Below are 18,511 nucleotides of genomic sequence, written 5' to 3' on the forward strand. Positions count from 1 at the left end.
TTTTACGTCACTTTTGCTTTTGCCCATGGACGTCTTATAATAGCTTTATGCTTTTGCCGCTGTCAGCTGTCACTTGACTGAATGTCAAGATGTCAATCTATAGTCTCTGAAACGTAATGAACATAATGAATTGTACATTGAAGTTGAAGTGTTTGTGTAAATGATTGTGAAACAAAGAATATTACAATACGAAATAAATGAGGCTCGGTAGAGACAAATTTTGGAACATCACTCATGAGTACGGAAGAGACTCTGTTGAATCTCGACTTCGACAAAGTCCCCACAGCCAGTACGCCTCCCGATGACGGCGTGGTATCTCTGTCGAGTAGCGCCGAGGACATCTGCCTAGTGCCGGAGGTCGGCTTCGAAGGCAACGTGGAGTCTCCGGGCGTCAACCGCGAGTCGCAGCCGCTGCTGGGCGGCCGCGGCGACCTGGACCTCTCCTGCAACCACTTCCCAGGTACCCGCCGCCCCGCCGCCCCGACGCCCGCCGCCCGCACTTGTGCGTCTTCCTTCACGACGTAGGGCTTCCTGCCACTAATGACCAGCACTACAGTATTACTCGTAATCTATTGGCATTGCACCTCATTGCACGAATTTTAACGAGATTCGATCACCTTGACACTAAAACGTAGTTTTCCTTGATAAATGTTGTTATTATTTGTTTTGTGTCTTGAAATCAATTTTGCTAGCAATTTGGCCAACTTCAGATTTTTTTCTTATAGATGTAAGTCTGTATTGATATTGTTTACACTGGGCTGAACGTAGGCACAGATTAGATTTTCATGTCAATTTTCAGTGGAGCCTAACAGCTGTTGTTTTCAGCAGTTTTCAGTAGTTTTTCTGATGGATTTGGTATTTGTGTGTAGTGAGTACATATTTGTTTAGTTTGTTGCTTCTGGTGTATTTGTGAAACTAAGAATATTTTAAGAATATGCTCCAAAATATCTACAAGCCTTCCATATGGTGGTGTGCAAACTGAAAATATTCAGTACTTGAAAATGAATGTAAAACAACATGCAAAGTTAAATAATTGTAATGATGGTAACTCTAGTTCTACACTCAGAGTTTAGGTATTTACATGTAAGATATGTCTTATGCATGGGAAGTGATGATAGCCTATTGGTTAAGACTCCCGCATTCTCTCCCGGGCATTCAACTCTCATACTTTTAAAATTATGTGCATTTTAAGCAAAAAAATAAACTAGCTTTTATGGTAAAGGAAATTTTCATGAGAAAGCCTGCATGGCTGGTAGTTGTTCATAATCTGCAGCTTAACGGTGTGTGAGGCCTGTCTCCACACCTGCCAGCATGGTGAACTATGGCCTAAACTCTTGTCATTCTGAGAGGAGACCTGTTCCACACTACTTTGTATAAAAACTTACCTGTAAATCAAGTTTGTAGATCCAGCTTTTTATTTGATTTGTGGATTTAGGTTTTTAAAAATGTCACAGGAATTTTAAGATTTTCTCAGATAAAACATATTATGTCTGCCCCAAGGATGCAAGCTGTCTCTCTACCAAGTTTTGTCAAAATTGGTTAAACAGAGGCACAGAGCAAAAGCTGGCAGACCGACAAACGGAAACACTTTTGCATTTATAATACTAGTATAAAAGTATGGATTTGAGTGACCTGCCCTGATTGTGTAAGAAAAACATATTTATCGTAATCAACAGCAAATTCTGGTTCTTGATTTGCTGTTCACCTTTTTACAAGCTATCATGGGGTAGAATTAGCTACCAATTATGATTATGATAAATACATTTTTGTTACACAATCAGGTTGCTGTTTTATTGCCAATAAAGCAGGTGACTCAAATATGAAACTATCAATTCCAACTACTGGTTATGACATAAAAATACTATGACTGGTTATCTCATTAGTAGCTGCTACTATTCAAATTATGTTAATGAATTAATTGTTTCATGGTCAAAGTTACTTGGTTATTTTAATGTAACAAGTTATATTTATTTTCTGTTTTGAAGTTCCAACAATAATTTTATACTGAACACTTATTTTCTCATATTTAATTGATTAAAGGTACTTCTTGATTCCGTCTTCACCTTGTCAATAATGTACAGAAAGACATTGCCAAGGTTTGCACCTGTACAATGTACATAGTCACAATTCTAAGGACCCTTTTGAAGTTTGTTTTATCAATGATTGGCATCCTCGTTTCTTATTCAAACTGCTAAAATATGAAACACCCTTCCAGCATCACTTTTGCTTCTACTTTTAATATAGGTTTTTAAATCAAAAGTCAATAGACATCTTCTAGGCAAGCTCACTCCATCTTAGCCAGCATAGCCTATAAATATAAATAAAACCAACTGATCAGGTACATTTCAAAATTATTCACATAATATTATATTTACTTGACCTCTGATATAAAAATAAACCACAAAGCCTTGTAGTGAGTTAAAGCTGGTAAAGATTTTATCTCAATTAACTAATACAATGGTCTTGTCAGCATTCTATTGTTTTGGGGCTCTAATTAACATTGCAAAGGAGTCCAATGTTGAAGTAAAATCTCAATGGTAAGTTTCATAAGGTTGGAATTAGTTTGAAGAAAACAACAAAAAAGTGCCTATTTGAGTTGTGTCAAAAAATATATAAACCAGTCAAGTGCAAGTTGGACTCGCACATGAAGGGTTCCATACCACTGTGTAAAAAGTAACACTTTTTAACTTTTTTTTGTGATGTTAACTACAAATTCACGGTTTTCGGATTTTCCCTTTACTTGTGCTTTAAGACTTGATAAATTTCATGATTCAACATGAGGATTGAAGACTTTCAGAATGAGGTCAAAGGGAAGTATCCTATAGGTTTTGATTCCCTTCACAGGTCTCGATTGCCAGACAACAAAGAGATCCTATAAAGGTCTCTTTTTTTCTTTCGATGTATGGAACCCCTAAAAAAATGGTGGTCTGACTTTACTCGTCTAATTAGGAACCACTGCAATATATATTTTTAAGTTTGCAAAAACACCCACGATTCATTAATAACTCAATTTAGTATTTATTTGGTGTGTAGAGATAAGAGGGACAAGTAGGTATACTTGGTTGTATTGTTGTGTAGTTGCTGTGATAACATGCAGCTTGATACAAGTTGTCCACGTCTTTAGATTATATCAGTCACTAACCTATGACATTTAACTTTAATTTTATTCAAATATCTTATACGCAAATTGTATCCAAGTCTACAGCCTTACGATGCATTAACTCCAATTTGCTGAATGCTGATTATAATTTGGACTCTCTTTAATAAAAAAACATTTTCTAGTTCTACTTTTAAAGATGTTACATCTCACATAAAGCAGGAGAATGAAATCATTGAGGAAATTAACCACATATACTAATTTAGAAAATCGTTATTCTAGCTCTTTCTTTTGCCACGGCCGAAGTATCCTACCAGATGCAGACCCTGGTCTTCATCATCATAATCATAACTGACCCACCAACGGCCCACTACTGAGCACGGGTTTTTGAGTGATGTTTACTAAGTCTCTTAAAACACACATACTCGTCACTTGGAAAATTTAGAGGTGCATGGCCGTAATGTGTAAGGATTGGTGGGCTCACGTGGTTCGTGTGACTTGCAGATGACCCCGCCTTCAGCGAGCTGGTGTGGCAGGCGGAGGTGGCCATCGACAACGGCATCTTCCCCGAGAGGATCTACCAGGGCTCCAGCGGCTCCTACTTCGTCAAGAACCCTGCGGGAGTGAGTCTACCCAATACAGTTTTACACATTTACATGAAAATAAACGTTAAACCAGTCAATCAAATCTGCATTTTCATAGTTTATCATTTGAGCTCTTAGCTGCCAGTAAGTTTATTACGAATCTCAGTGGCTATGCAATTTAGTTTTACCTAAACTCTGTGTCTAAACAATCGTAAGTCTATGGTCTAACCGGACATCGGCTGTATCCTGTCATGGACATGCAATTTAAGCTGAAATCCACAGAGTGCACTTTGCTCAGATTTAAGGCACAACTAGAACACTTGGATTTATAGGAAGGGCCTGAAGAATGAAGATGGTCTGATGTGAGTGATTACTGATTACCTACTTACCTACTACTGATTACCTTTATTTTTGTTGATAAAAGCTTGTTAAATTAACTAATTGGTAGCCAAGTAATATACCTACTCGTTAACTGTATTAGTTCAAGTTGACCGTTATCGATATTGGAAGTGCGCATGTTGAAACCAATACCCTACAACTGTGACCTTAGCTAAAGTCCACTGTTTGAGAACCCAACTTATGGTACAGCTCCACTATCGGCATTCGGCGAATGATTCGAGTTCGGGCAATTTGTATGATATAGTTCGGCATTCGGCAAATCAACTTGTGACACTATTCGGGATACGGTTTGTTTAGCAAATTTTTAAATAAGTACCTATAGCAAATCAGAGCGAGCGCCCCAAGACGCGGTATTCCTCCTTGTGGTGTACTAGATGTATCAAGTTACTCAAAGAAAACTAGTAACCGAGTCCTAAGGAAATAAATACGGTGAGCGCACCAGCGCATACATGATCCATCGCCTAGTGAATACTAGAATAGAACTAATTAATAGAGTTTAATATAAGTTAAGATCCTATTGTATTTACAAACTGTAACGATCCCCATTTTTTTTAAATAAATATAACTTAATCGCGTTAAAAAAAATTGCCGAATCCCAACAGTGGAGTCGAAGCATAATAAAAAACCAGACAAGTGCGAGTCAGGCTCGCACACTGAAGGTTCCGTACTCGGGTATTTTTTCCAACATTATGCACGATAAATCAAAAACTATGATACATAGTAGTAGAATAAAAATCTGTTTTGAAATATACAAGTAAAGCCCTTTCATATGATACCCTTTACCGTTCATATGATCATATGATGGAAAAAAATTCAAAAGAAAAATAAAACCGACTTCAAAAACCAAAAACACTAAAAAGTAGAAAATAATTTTTGTTTAGCTACACATGTAATGTACCTAGGTATGAAGTCGAGCGAGCATATTAAAACAAAATTAGAAATCCAAGAGTGAAGCTCGCCCGACTTCATACCTAGGTACATTACATGTGTAGCTAAACAAAAATTATTTTCTACTTTTTAGTGTTTTTGGTTTTTGAAGTCGGTTTTATTTTTCTTTTGAAAATTTTTTATTTCACAATTTTTAGTGGCCCCACTGTACTATAATATGCTATGCCCAGTTAAAACCCTACTGTTTACTAAGCTATTACAGTGATCGCGAGCAATTTGCTCTTATCCATTGAGGAGTTCTGTTCTCCATCTCCGAAGATATTCATCAGATCTTCACCAAATTTATATGGGACCACCTGCACAGTATACCCTTTCAAACAAAAAAAAAAATTTCCAAATCGGTCCAGGGGTCTTTGAGTAATCGGGGAACATACATAAAAAATATAATAAAAAAAAAAAAAAAAGATCCCGACGAATTGAGAACCTCCTCCTTTTTTGGAAGTCGGTTAATAATTTTTTAAAATGATGTAACCACAAACTCGCGGTTTTCAGATTTATTCCTGTACTTATGCTATAAAGCCTACCTACCTGACTTTCATGATTCTAGGGCAACGGGAAGTACCCTATAGGTTTTCTTGACAGACACGACGGACGGACGGGCAGACACTCAGACAACAAAGTGATTCTATAAGGGTTCCGTTTTTCGTTTTGAGGTACGGAACCCTAAAAATGTAATCTCGTGCCTCCATTTCTATTTGCATACAGTTTTATATTCCATTGAGCGAATTTCGATTATTTAGTCAAGGTCAATGTAATGAATGTTGTAACTACATAACAGCGTAAGTATTTTATGTGCTAACAGTTGGTCGCTAGTCGCTACTACTTCCCTTCTTATCCCTTTGTTTTAGTACTTTACAAGTGCACGGCCCGCGACTTCGTCCGCGTGGATTTAGGTTAATTAGAGATCCCACGGGACATCAATGATTTCCGGGCTATAAAGTTGGGATGCAAGTTATCTTTTTATTAAATTTCGTCAGCGGATGGACCGTGAAAAGCACAGGCATACACACTTCGCCATCAAATTAGTATGGAATAGAAGAAATAACCCAAAAATAGGTCAAGTGCCTGCCTATAACTTGAGTTATAGTGTTGTGGGCAAGCATTTAGTGCTGCGTCGCTTCATATTAAGTGATCGCGATAAGGACGGGCCACCTCCCGAGCCGATGCTAGATAACATCTATACCATATAATAAAATTGTAGAAAAGTGGTGTCTGTACAATGGAAATATATTAAAAAAAAGTAGCAGGGGTTGTTATTATATCGATGCCGAACCCGAAATTGTAATCAATTTTTTTTTGTCTGTTTGTCTGTGTGTTTGTGCACGCTAATATCAGAAACGGCTTATTCCATTTAGTTACGGTTTTCACTAATATATTGTAGTAAGCTTCACTTAACATTTAGTGTTTATTTCATGTCAATCGGTTCATAAATAAAAAAGTTATGTCAATTTAAAGAATCACGGCGAACATTTTTAACGTACAGAGTACGTACTACACGCCTCGCGCCTGAGCGTCCGTGGCTATATAAAGCGCGCTGAGAGCTATTCCACGGCACGGGCACAGCTAGTTTACAATAACATACAAGTCTGCGATTTCTGTAACTCAAAAACCTGCATCAATCATTACTTCAATCGCAATTGTTGTGATTGGCTGAATTTATGGCATTCTTGTTGCAACAACGCATTGCAGCCAATAGCGAGCGAGCGACAACCAATCAGAGGTGATTGCGATCGTGACATTGTACTCGTCGTAGCTGTCATTTTACCGTAGTTTTGACACTTTGATGCGGGATTTATATTTTCTCGTGGTTTCTCTCGATTTTATAATATTAGGCAGGATAAATACAAAATTTTCTGCTTTTCCATGGGACCTATACATATATGTATATCCATACATATAATAATAAGACAGCCCGACTGACCGATTTAGCAACGTACAGCCTAATCTACTAGGGTTTAGAAATTCGGAATTTTGTCAGTAGGATCCTTGTACTATGTAGACACGTTAAATAGGGAGTGAAAATTTAAATGAAAGTCCGTCATTTTCCAAGTCCCACAAAATATTCCATGAAAATTGGTATTTGAGCTTTCGGTTAAAAATAAAAAAATATTCGTACAGGGAAATAATTGTACCTAAGTATTTGCTTCCAAGCTGACAGGAGCTGCTGTCTCTTCTACCTGTAGAGGAGCCGAGAGCAGTTCCCAGTGCAGGAGCGCACAGTGTACTTCCTTTGCGGGGTTGCGGCGCCCGGGAGCCTGGGCGCCGCACTTGGTGTAAAGGAAACATACATAACGCTATGCTGCGATCGACATCAGCCGTGTTATTCGCTAACTACTGCTACTACTACGGCAAAGCCAAAAGGCAGGGTTATGATTTTAGCAGTCTATACAAATGTATGTATGTATGTATGTAATTATGTTTGTATCCACATCCTGTGCGTTTCACCGTAGCGCCTAAACTACTGGCTCGATTCTGATAAATGAGGTGTCGATCGATTCGTTATTATGCTCCGGGTGACATGGCTACATTTCATATGAATAAAATCAATATGACGGATGTTACATCCAAAATTTTTTTTTGCCATTGGTTCGAGTGGGTTATCAAATGAAAGAGGAGAAAATTCCGAGTTCATGAAAATAAATTTACTATTGAAATATACCAAGCAACAGAAAAACACTTTTACTATAATATTTCAGCGTTTATTAAGACGATCGTAGTCGGGTTTTAGTTTTCAACTTTATCTTGTCAAAATATTAAAAAGTCGTCAGCAGCGACGTATCGTTTGGACCCGCATCGTCTGCGAGGCACATAAGGATAGTCGGTGGTACTCCTACTGAGACTTAGCGCCGGCCTCGCGCGCTCGCCGCGGACACCCGATATGCTAAGTGTAATATTCGGGCCGGTCGATAGCAGACTATCCTATATTCCGCTATCGATAAAATGTGATTGTGTGTATTTTACGATATGATAGCTTTGTTTGTTGGCTATTATTAGGTGCGGCAGGTAATTGTTTTTGTAATTTGCAAACACCGTTTTTTAGGCTTAAAAAATTTTTTGGGTTTTGAGGTATATGGAAGGCGAACTTTCAAATCTAATTTGATTTTGCTTGTCTTCTGTAATAGACTTCCCAAATTAACATCCAGAGTTCCAACTACTTTGTTTAAAAATAAGTGAGCTTTGAAAATATTCAGAATAAGTCAAAATCCTTATAGAGTGCACACTGCAGACCTTGCACAGAAATGCACCCACTTATATGCCACCAAGTCAAAAGTATTCTGGATTCACATTTGCATTCAAACTAATTTAACCTATAGTCATGAACTAAAGGTCTAAAAATCACTGTCCCTGGAAAAGCCAGGATCATATCAACACTAATTCTACAACCGATCTAGATGTAACGAGTTGAGCCGCTCGCCTTCGCTTGAGTGAAATGTCTGAGAACTCTTCTTAGCTTAAGATCTAAAGCCCGTGGGCACTTTTGTTCAGACATCAGGCACTGGTGAAATGAGACATAACTCTGTCTCAAGTGTTATTCAGACATCAGGCACTGGTGAAATGAGACAGAGTTATGTCCCTCAAATAAAATAGCCCCATTTTAATTCTAAGTAAAGAAAGAGGTCGCTAGAGTTACATTCTAACTAAAATAAGTAGAGTAAAGATCAAAGTCAAAGTAAGCGCTTATAGATCTTAGCCTAAGAAAGTTTGTAATGTCTTTGTTATAAAAATAGTACTTATTTATATACGTGGATATGGGATATGTTAGTCGGTCAGTTTACCCACAATGTAGATTTGTCGACCATGCCCTAACAACTGTTAAATGATCCATATCGATTTTGGTTCAGAAAATCATCGGCGTATTCAAGCCGAAGGATGAGGAGCCGTATGGGCGGCTCAACCCCAAGTGGACCAAGTGGATGCACAAGCTGTGCTGCCCGTGCTGCTTCGGCCGCTCCTGCCTCATCCCCAACCAGGGCTACCTGTCGGAGGCGGGCGCCAGCCTGGTGGACCAGAAGATCGGGCTGGGCGTCGTGCCCAACACCAAAGTGAGTGTAGCAACATAGTCCCACATCAACATGGAGAAGGTCTCGCCAAACCTGGCCGTCTGTTTCCCAGTGAGGCCCCGCCTTTCCTGCATGTGGTAAAGCAAAGTAAAAACAAATAGACACCATAACATTTGTCATCTGACTCCAGTGCAGACTCGAAAATGACACCCAGCAAACTGTCGTCAGTCATCTTTGTGCGTCGGCTGTTGCAGGTGGTGAAGCTGGTGTCGGAGACGTTCAACTACCTGCGCATCGACCGCGAGCGCTCGCGGCTCAAGCGCGCCATCACCGAGCAGTTCCCCAACCTGCGCTTCAACCGCATGGGCCTGCCGCCCAAGGTCAGTCGCAGAACACCTACCCGATCTTTACTACCGGTATCGGCTTACGACATTTCTCCAGGCTTTATTCAGAATATCTTCTGCGCTTTTGGAACATTGAAAATGCTCTGAATAAATTCCTTGCCAAACCAAAAACTGATTTTGGGGATTTTTTTATCTGCTGGAAAAGAGTTTGGATTTTGCTACCGAAAGTCCTCAGTGGCCATCATCATTGCATATTGGAAATCTCTGCGTCTACAACATTTTGCTGATATGTTTGATTATGGAAAACTTGATTGGTGATTTGGAACATGTTTTGCAAGCGGATTTAGTAATATTGGTGTGCGTGTCGCAGGTGGGCTCGTTCCAGGTGTTCGTGGAGGGCTACAAGGACGCGGACTACTGGCTGCGGAGGTTCGAGCAGGAGCCGCCGCCGCCGCACGTCATGACGAAGTCAGTACTTGACACCATTTTTGTACCTACACATACACATGCATATAGTCACACACACACACACACTCACATGCGTAAATAAACACTCATAAATATGTATTTTATCTAATTTGCCTCAAGTCATTATTTTACCGGAAAAAGTAGAATTAGCGCCAGTAAATGTTGCGGGTTCAACGAGTAAGGTATATCCCAGCAGATAGATTGAAATGGCAGAAGTCGGCGAGTTGTACAGGCGCCTGGAAGACTGTCAGTATTTTAGCTTCTTTCCGCACCTGTCTGCTGAATTAAAATTTTTGAAGAAACTGCTGGAAATACCCAATTTTTAATGGAGGTTTATGTTAAGATAAAAAAACCTATATGCAAAAGTTTTAATTTCTCAACCCCAAGCGGGTTTGAGTTGTACGTCGATATGCCAGTCAGTCAGTGTAGAAGTTGGGTTGGTGTGTTCAGGTTCCAGCTGCAGTTCGAGCGGCTCGTGGTGCTGGACTACATGATCCGCAACACGGACCGCGGGAACGACAACTGGCTCATCCAGTACGACGCGCCCGACTCCCGCCACGCCGCCATGACCGAGCCCTCGGTGAGTCACACGTACCACTCCAACCTCAGGTTCCAGCTGCAGTTCGAGCGGCTCGTGGTGCTGGACTACATGATCCGCAACACGGACCGCGGGAACGACAACTGGCTCATCCAGTACGACGCGCCCGACTCCCGCCACGCCGCCATGACCGAGCCCTCGGTGAGTCACACGTACCACTCCAACCTCAGGTTCCAGCTGCAGTTCGAGCGGCTCGTGGTGCTGGACTACATGATCCGCAACACGGACCGCGGGAACGACAACTGGCTCATCCACGCTTTTCCTTCAATTGCCACCTTATATTTTTTGTTAATTGCTTGTTAAAATGCCCACCACTGATTTTGTGTGTGTGTTTTAGTGACACCACACTAATTTTCCACTCTTTTGACATGTATCAAGGGAAAGCAGTCGGCTTGACTGGCGTGTCACGTTGGCAGATATCATAGATCGGAATTTTGCGTTCAGGAATTTAGAAAATGTAGGTCAAGGGATACATTCAAATTATTTTAGAAACTGAAACTATCAGGTTTTATTGCGTAAACCATGCGATAGAAAACTCTAGAGGTGTTACGTCTCAATTTTGAATACGAATTGAATCGTTAAATTGAGTTGAGGAGCTGTACTGTGGTAGTGACATGAACGTGTGGTGTGCGCAGGAGTGGGCGGGCGGCTCGGAGATCCGGATCGCGGCCATCGACAACGGGCTGGCCTTCCCCTTCAAGCACCCCGACTCGTGGCGCGCCTACCCCTACCACTGGGCGTGGCTGCCGCAGGCCAAGCGCCCCTTCAGCCAGGAGACCAAGTCAGTGCCTCTCATTGTGTTTCTGTGTGTTATTGCTTCTGGTTATTTGCTTACTTGTTACCAATGGGATGCCAGTTGACGGATGTGACTGATAGACACATGTTGCATGGCTGGTTGCAGGGAGCTAGTGCTGCCGCTGCTGTCGGACATGAACTTCGTGCAGGAGCTGTGCGACGAGCTGCATGTGCTGTTCAAGGTGAGCCACTGCATATGTACTTTTCGCTTTTCAAGCTCGTAAAGTTTTTTATGCTGGACGTAAGCGGACTGAATCGGCTCGCGTGCATAAAAGTGTTGTATGGAAATGTCTATAGTGCCCGAGCGTCCCATGCTCTCCTGGTACATTATGTAAGCTACAGTTGGTGTCACGCAAAAGGCCTTGAACTTGCGCAGAGAGTGATTTACCGCTGCATGGCTAGAACATAATGTAATGACCAGAAGAGGTGAAGTATGAGAGTGAGCTAAAATAGCTAGCTCGCGTTCAGAAAAGAGCCGATTGACGTTTTGTTTTTTAGGGTTCTGTACCTCAAAAGGAAAAACGGAATCCTTATAGGATCACTTCGTTGTCTGTCTGTCTGTCTGTCCGTCCGTCTGTCCGTCGTGTCTGTCAAGAAACCTATAAGGTACTTCCTGTTGACCTAAAATCATGAAATTTGGCAGGAAGGTATAACTTATAGCACAAGTACAGGAATAAATCTGAAAACCGCGAATTTGTGGTTACATCATTTAAAAAAAAATTAAAACTTGTTTCAATTTTCAAAGTAATATAACTATAACAAGTGAGGTATCATATGAAAGGGCTTTACCTGTACATTCTAAAACAGATTTTTATTTATTTTTATGTACAATAGTTTTGGATATGTATCGTGCAAAATGTTGGAAAAATACCCGAGTACGGAACCCTCAGTGCGCGAGTCTGACTCGCACTCGGCCGGTTTTTTTACTAATGAAGCAATTTCCGAACCAGTGGGAGGAAATAAATAAATGATATGCAGCTGGCTAACGTTGTGGTTGTCCTCTGCAGCAAGACAAGGGCTTCGACAAGGGGCTGTTCGAGCGGCAGATGTCGGTGCTGCGCGGCCAGCTGCTCAACCTCACGCAGGCGCTCAAGGACAACAAGAGCCCCGTGCAGCTCGTGCAGATGCCCGCCGTCGTCGTCGAGAGGTACCCCGCCACACCACGCTCCACAGTAGTGTACGGGAGTCGACCGTACGCGTGCTCGGGGCTCAGCTTGTCTTCTGGTGTGGTTCAGGCTTCATAGTCAGAGGTTGAAGATACTTGTGGTGCCATCTAGTGAGATCGTCGTGAGTAATCCGCCTTAGGTTCGTATCGTGTCAAGCTATGGTATCCGCCACACATCCATGTGCAGTTGTGGCGGTCGCAATGTGTCGCCACGATACAAACCTAAGACGGAAAGCAACTCACATCGATCTCGCTAGATGGCATCACGGGTATCTTCAATCTGAAGTGAAAGCAGAACATGCGGCCTGACTCACGCTAACAAAGTTTTGATCCCAGAAAACTGTATTACAAGTTTCAAGATACAACGATCGGAGCAGCTGGCCCCGAGCATGACGCCCGCTCGAAAGAACGGTACTTGTGCGGTCGAGCCACAACACACTGCACCAGTACACAGTCACCATTATCCTGATCAACCCATTACCAAACCATGACTGACCATGGCTCTCATCACAAAATAAGAAGGGTTTGATCCAAGTCTATCACGCTGGCCAAGTGTGGATCTTCACACACTTTTGAAAATATTAAGGAGAACTCTCAGGTTTCCTCACGTTGTTTTCCTTCATATTAAAAACGTGATATTCAATTGTATTAAACGCTAACTCCGAAAACTTCCAAGGTGCGTGCCCGGGATCGAACTTCCGATCTTCCGAACAGGAGGCGGACGTCTTAATTGTTACTTAGAGCAAATATGGCGAGTTCTTTTCATACATTTAGATAATCTGTGCTGTTTCGGTTTCACTGTAGTAAGTGGTGAATGCTCCTCTAACCGTCCACGTGTCGCCGCCAGGTCCAAGGGCGGCACCACGTCGTCGCGCTTCTTCGACTCGTTCCAGCAGCGCTTCCAGCACAAGTCGCCCTTCTTCTCCTGGTGGTGATCGCCGCGCCACCGCCACGGCATCGGCACCATCCGCAGCCCATGAGATATCGCGGCGGCGCCGTCGGCAGGAGGCGGCCGTATCTAAGCGAACAGACTTAACAGATCACCCGATGGACGGTAGTCACGACGGAAGAGCGTGAACCTGCGCAGTGGGAGATTTATCCATCTATTTAGCAGTACGAAGCGACGCGCAACGGTGGGGGCTGTCTATGCGGCCGCCGATTGGTTTGTCGCGTAGTGTGATAGAACTTCCGAGCGAGGTTCCCCTCCCCTGTGGAACTTACATTGCCAACTGTTGAACTTGACCATGACCATTGACTCGTTAGAATACATTTTGTATAACTCGTGTCAGTAAAGAAACGAAGTCGAAACGGCGCTGATCATTCCGTCTCACTCGCACACTATACACAGGTATACTGTGCCAGTGAGAGATAGTGATTACCGCCGCCATTATCGATTCGTTTCTATATTGACACAAGTTATAACTAGTTATCAATTGTATACCTACGTTACATAAGCGAATACAGTTTAGGTCTCTTGTAATAAGTGGTATTTGTTGATGAGCTGTGTTTCATCATAATATTATGATATATCATGAATAATATCATGGTAAGGCCATCGCCGAGCGCGGGTCTCCTCTCAGAGGGACAAGGGTCATAGTCTACCACGCTGGCCGAGTGCAGATTAGCAGACTTCGCACACAGTGAGAACATTACTCGCGCATTCGGGTTTCTTCACGATTCCTTCACTGTTAAAGCAAGCGATATTTAATTGCATAAAACGCATATAATTCCGAAAAGTGAAAGTGCGTGCCCGGAATGTAACCCCGGACTGCCGACTGGAAGGCCAACGTCTTAACCACTGAATTATCAACGCTTTTTATGTAAAATTCCGTTGGATGAAATTGTTTTATTTCCATAATATGTAAATAATCAACAACTAGCCGATGCCCGCGACAAACCAATTAGCCAACAGACAAACACATTTTCATATTTATAATATGGGCCAGTGTCTGTTGTGACTGTCCATACATATATAATATACTAACTGCTAGATTACTGACACTCGTAGGTGTGAGGGCGCGTGTTAACGAAACAAAATCTTTTTCTTCCACAAGCAAAAGTAAAGTTGTAAACCCTCTAATTTCTTGTCGTTTTGCTGAGCATGTGCTAGCTTAACTAGATCGTTTCATTGTTAGACTGACTTCACACTTTTTCATATATTTGTTTCTACATAAATTGGTGAGAATATTGATTTTAAAACTTCTTGCCTCCATCTGAGTTACCTAAAAGGATTTATGATAGTAAAGAGAAAGAAGAAAGAAAATAATAAAGCATATTCAGTTGAATACAAAAACCTAAAATAAATTGCAAGTCAAATATAAATTTGAGCTGAGAGGTTTCAAAGAAAATAAATGAATTCCGACTTCAACAGTAGTGCTGTGCTCTTCTTTAAAGAGTATATTGAACAGGATAGCACGTCTTGAACATGTCAGTATAGTTTAGATATTTGTATTCAATCGAGTATACACAGTAGATAGTCAATTTTTTTAGTTTATATAATAACTACAGTGCAAAGCATTATTGTATTTATATCGAGTAATGTATAATTTATTGTTAATTTTGTATACTTGTGATAAGTTATTGTATTTTTAGTTCAGATTTCATTATCTTAGCAAGAAAATTGGTAATATGCATAATTTGATTTACTACAAGTAATCGTTTAACTACAACAATAAAATCCGTCGGTAGATACTATATCTATGGATCAATTTGCATAATGAAAATGCAATACTGTAATATTTTTTTAATAAAACTTCCAAGAATCTATACATGTAAAAAGACTTGTGTATGTATATAGAGTATATGTATAATTTGGGATTCGATAGTATGTAACAAATTGAGATTACGAAAGATGGCTGTTGACTAAATTAACCCGAAATAAAATGTCGGAAGTGACATTGAATGTATTTGTTACAAGACATAGGTCTAGTTCATGATATTCAGGATCGAAAGAGATCCCGTTACAAACTTACAACTTTTCAAGTTCCTGTTTTGGGAGCGTATATGTAGTCTTAAGGACAGATTTTCAATATTAAATATTATTTCTTTCTGTGATTTGCTTCAATTTTTATTACTCATTTCCGAGAATTTTCCGACGCTCTCCGGCGATTAACCAATGTTCATTTAGCGTAATACTACTACAGTAATGTATTCCTATACGTAGTACTTCACTGAAGTAGCTATGGCGTATCCGAAGACAGGTGATTATTATCGACCAGAAAATATTTAACTCGTGCCATTATTAAAAGGGATCAGAAATGTCGGCTTACACATTTCCTCTCACTTGCACACTCTTTCTGTGTAGTGTGGGAGTGAGATGGAATGATTAGCGCCACTTTATTTTGATGCGTTTATTTAAACGCGCGAGTAAAGCAGGATAAATTTGGGTAAATGTGTTTTGTGAGATTCAATTAAGTAATTAGTGAACAAGCTTGAAAAATAACTCAATTTCTTAAGATTTCCTTTTTAACCGACTAAATATTCAGTGTGTAAAAAATTTCATATCGAAGGATACAGTAATATGTGTCATATAAAAGGGGGATAGGGATAGGATGGGGGTTTTAACTGATGTTTGAACGTGAACATAAACGTAAGGATACGTCAATCGAGCGCCTCTCGCGGTCTTCGACTGGTCCTCCGAGGGTCGGCACACACACAGACACACAACACTATGCCTGAAACATTTACTCCGAAATGTATTCATTCTGAACATAACATACTAATAATTAAAATAAACATTAGACTCGCATATATCTCATGGCAGCAAAGAACTAATCGAAAATAGGCGGTTAATCATTCTCTTTCACTTATACACACACAATGATGTATGGTGTGCGAGTGATAAGGAATGATTAGCGCTGCCATTTCCGATTAATTTTTAACGACACGAGTTATGGTGTGTATCAGCTTGTTCGATGTGTGTGTGTGTGTGTGTGCGCGTGTCTCGTACAGTACAATGTTATTATCCCACGTGTTGTGCGTGTGTGCCGCGCGCCAACACAGGTAGACGTATGTAGCTAATATCCGATCAAGTTAACTAAACTAGTTGTAATGTAAGAGTGAGCGAGAGAGTCACTGTGTGAGTGAAAGGAAAAGAGATACAGCCTGCTTTGGGAAGAAACTGATCGTTTACATTGAAGACGTTTAGTTATAAAAGTAACGGTATACTTATACATAGTGTTTGGGGTTCATGGCAGCTTAATTATATCAAACGTGTATCGATTCCCTATACTGATGGACGTCCACGTCGTCTTAGGATCTTTTAAAATTAAAGTCTCGTTTTGAAACTTAATTTAAACTAAAACTGTCTAAAGTCTACAATGTAAAGTCCGTTCATCCCGGGAAGTGTAAATTGTAAGAAAATTCCACGTTTGTAAATAGTTTTGAACAGTTTTGTTGTAACTAATTCATGTTTATATAATTATTATAATATACATAATTATTTAATTTCCAGAAAAATATAATCACCATTGCATTTTACAATTGTTTGATTTCCTTCACCTTTTCCACGCGACATGTCAGTGAAATACATGGTAAAGTGCATTAAGCATATTAAAGCCTACACAGACGAGGGGCAGTTCTCGGGGGACTTTTTGCGCGTCAAACTACTTAGATCGCTTGCTGTGTCGAATAATGCACTCGGGGGTCTCAAAGTATCTCGTACAAAAAAGTCCAATAGGCGAGGACTGACCGGACCGCACGGGGGTCTAATGACGTTCCAAGGCGCGTCAACGCACACGTGTTCTAGTCCGCGTCGAGTACCTACCTGAGTTACCTCGTTCGCTTCCGGCGGACAGTTCCGGCACACCGCGTGCGTCGAGCCCGTGCCAAGCTTGGCTTGTATCAAATGTCTGATTTTCAAGACTATCGAAAAGTTGTGTTGTCCTCTTCCGAAAGGATATTGTGTAAGGCATAGGTGTCGCTGCACGAGCTGACCCACGTCCGGTTTCAATATCCATTCTATCTGTAAGCTGAAATAGTTAGGAAATACACAGATAGCGGATTACGGACATTAGAGGACAGTTCTACTATTGAATTGAAAATAAAACTCTTTTATATTAACGAGTATATTTATTAACAAATGCTTTCCAGTTGTTCCATATACATGTTACTGGCTTGTGCATCACATAAACAACAGGAGCAAGCTAAATCCTACTCGGTGATTCTCAGATTTGGCGCAAATCACATATCAGGTCAAATAAAAAAATAATGAATGAAGTTACAGATGAGAATTGCATTACAAAAGAACTCTTGTATATTCAGCTACGGGTGCCCCAAAATTCAAAATTGTAACTACAAAGGTTACTTCAGAAATAATATTTTTGATATTAAAAACTCACCTCCTTCTACGGGTAAAACAGGAGTCTCAGGGAAAATCGCTATGATTTTCAAAGAAGACGGTTTTAAACGAGCTCGAGTTTTTCACATATTATTATATACATCCTGAGAAGCAATTAAAATGCATTTTTACACGTACGAATCATTTAATTACGTCATAAAAAAATAACAAATGTTTGGCACAGAAAAAAAGTCATTACCTGCAACTGAGATGGCACCTCCAAAATATCCTTCTAGTATACATATTGCCATCCGTTCTCCCCTGCCCCGTACTAAGTCCTAATCAGCCTATCTAGGCATGTTGCGGAAAGTGGCCGTGCACTTGTAGAAAAAAAAATATTTACGCTTTTGGTGCCAAAACTGGTGTTTGGCACGACTTTTCACTCTTTGCCTTCAACATCATTTTAGGACAAATAATTAGTTTTTCTTAATAATTTTATTTTCTTTCATGTACTAATAACAACATAAGTATCTAGTTTGATGTTCATATATATTGCATTTTAAAATACGACGTTATAAAATTAAAACTGCCAAAACCTCATTTACGCTCTATCATTACCGTAATTTTCCTTCCGTTTTTAAATTGAAGGTAATGATGTTGAATTGAAGGAGGTGATCAATTTTTCAGGAAATAATGTTGTTCCAAAATTGTGTAACTAATCAGTTGAATCAGTAGCCCATATTGTTACAAGCAATTTAGAAATAACTATTCAAAATCCTTGCAACTCGAGGTATTTCAATATTAAAAATAACCATCATATATCGATTTTAGAAA

General features: G+C 40.4%; 1 protein-coding gene across 1 annotated transcript; it reads left to right on the forward strand.

Annotated features, from left to right (window-relative positions):
• The first annotated feature begins 73 nt into the window (after positions 1 to 73).
• LOC123876608 (phosphatidylinositol 4-kinase type 2-alpha) lies at positions 74 to 16,878 on the forward strand. Its single transcript, XM_045922883.1, has 10 exons — positions 74 to 460; positions 3,602 to 3,720; positions 8,871 to 9,071; positions 9,284 to 9,409; positions 9,744 to 9,841; positions 10,292 to 10,421; positions 11,075 to 11,220; positions 11,341 to 11,416; positions 12,242 to 12,381; positions 13,247 to 16,878. Exons 1-10 carry the CDS (start codon positions 235 to 237, stop codon positions 13,332 to 13,334), a joined length of 1,350 nt encoding a protein of 449 aa, XP_045778839.1. The 5' UTR covers positions 74 to 234; the 3' UTR covers positions 13,335 to 16,878.
• Positions 16,879 to 18,511: the final 1,633 nt, after the last annotated feature.

The sequence above is a fragment of the Maniola jurtina genome, chromosome 22 (assembly GCF_905333055.1).
Source record: "Maniola jurtina chromosome 22, ilManJurt1.1, whole genome shotgun sequence".
NCBI lineage: Eukaryota > Metazoa > Arthropoda > Insecta > Lepidoptera > Nymphalidae > Maniola > Maniola jurtina.

Bases quoted from the DNA above. Each gene is read 5' to 3' on its own strand.
- LOC123876608 (XM_045922883.1), top strand. From the start codon at position 235: ATGAGTACGGAAGAGACTCTGTTGAATCTCGACTTCGACAAAGTCCCC. The intron at 461-3,601 runs GTACCCGCCGCC...TGTGACTTGCAG, and splicing joins CTCCTGCAACCACTTCCCAG to ATGACCCCGCCTTCAGCGAG. The intron at 9,842-10,291 runs GTCAGTACTTGA...TGGTGTGTTCAG, and splicing joins CCGCCGCACGTCATGACGAA to GTTCCAGCTGCAGTTCGAGC.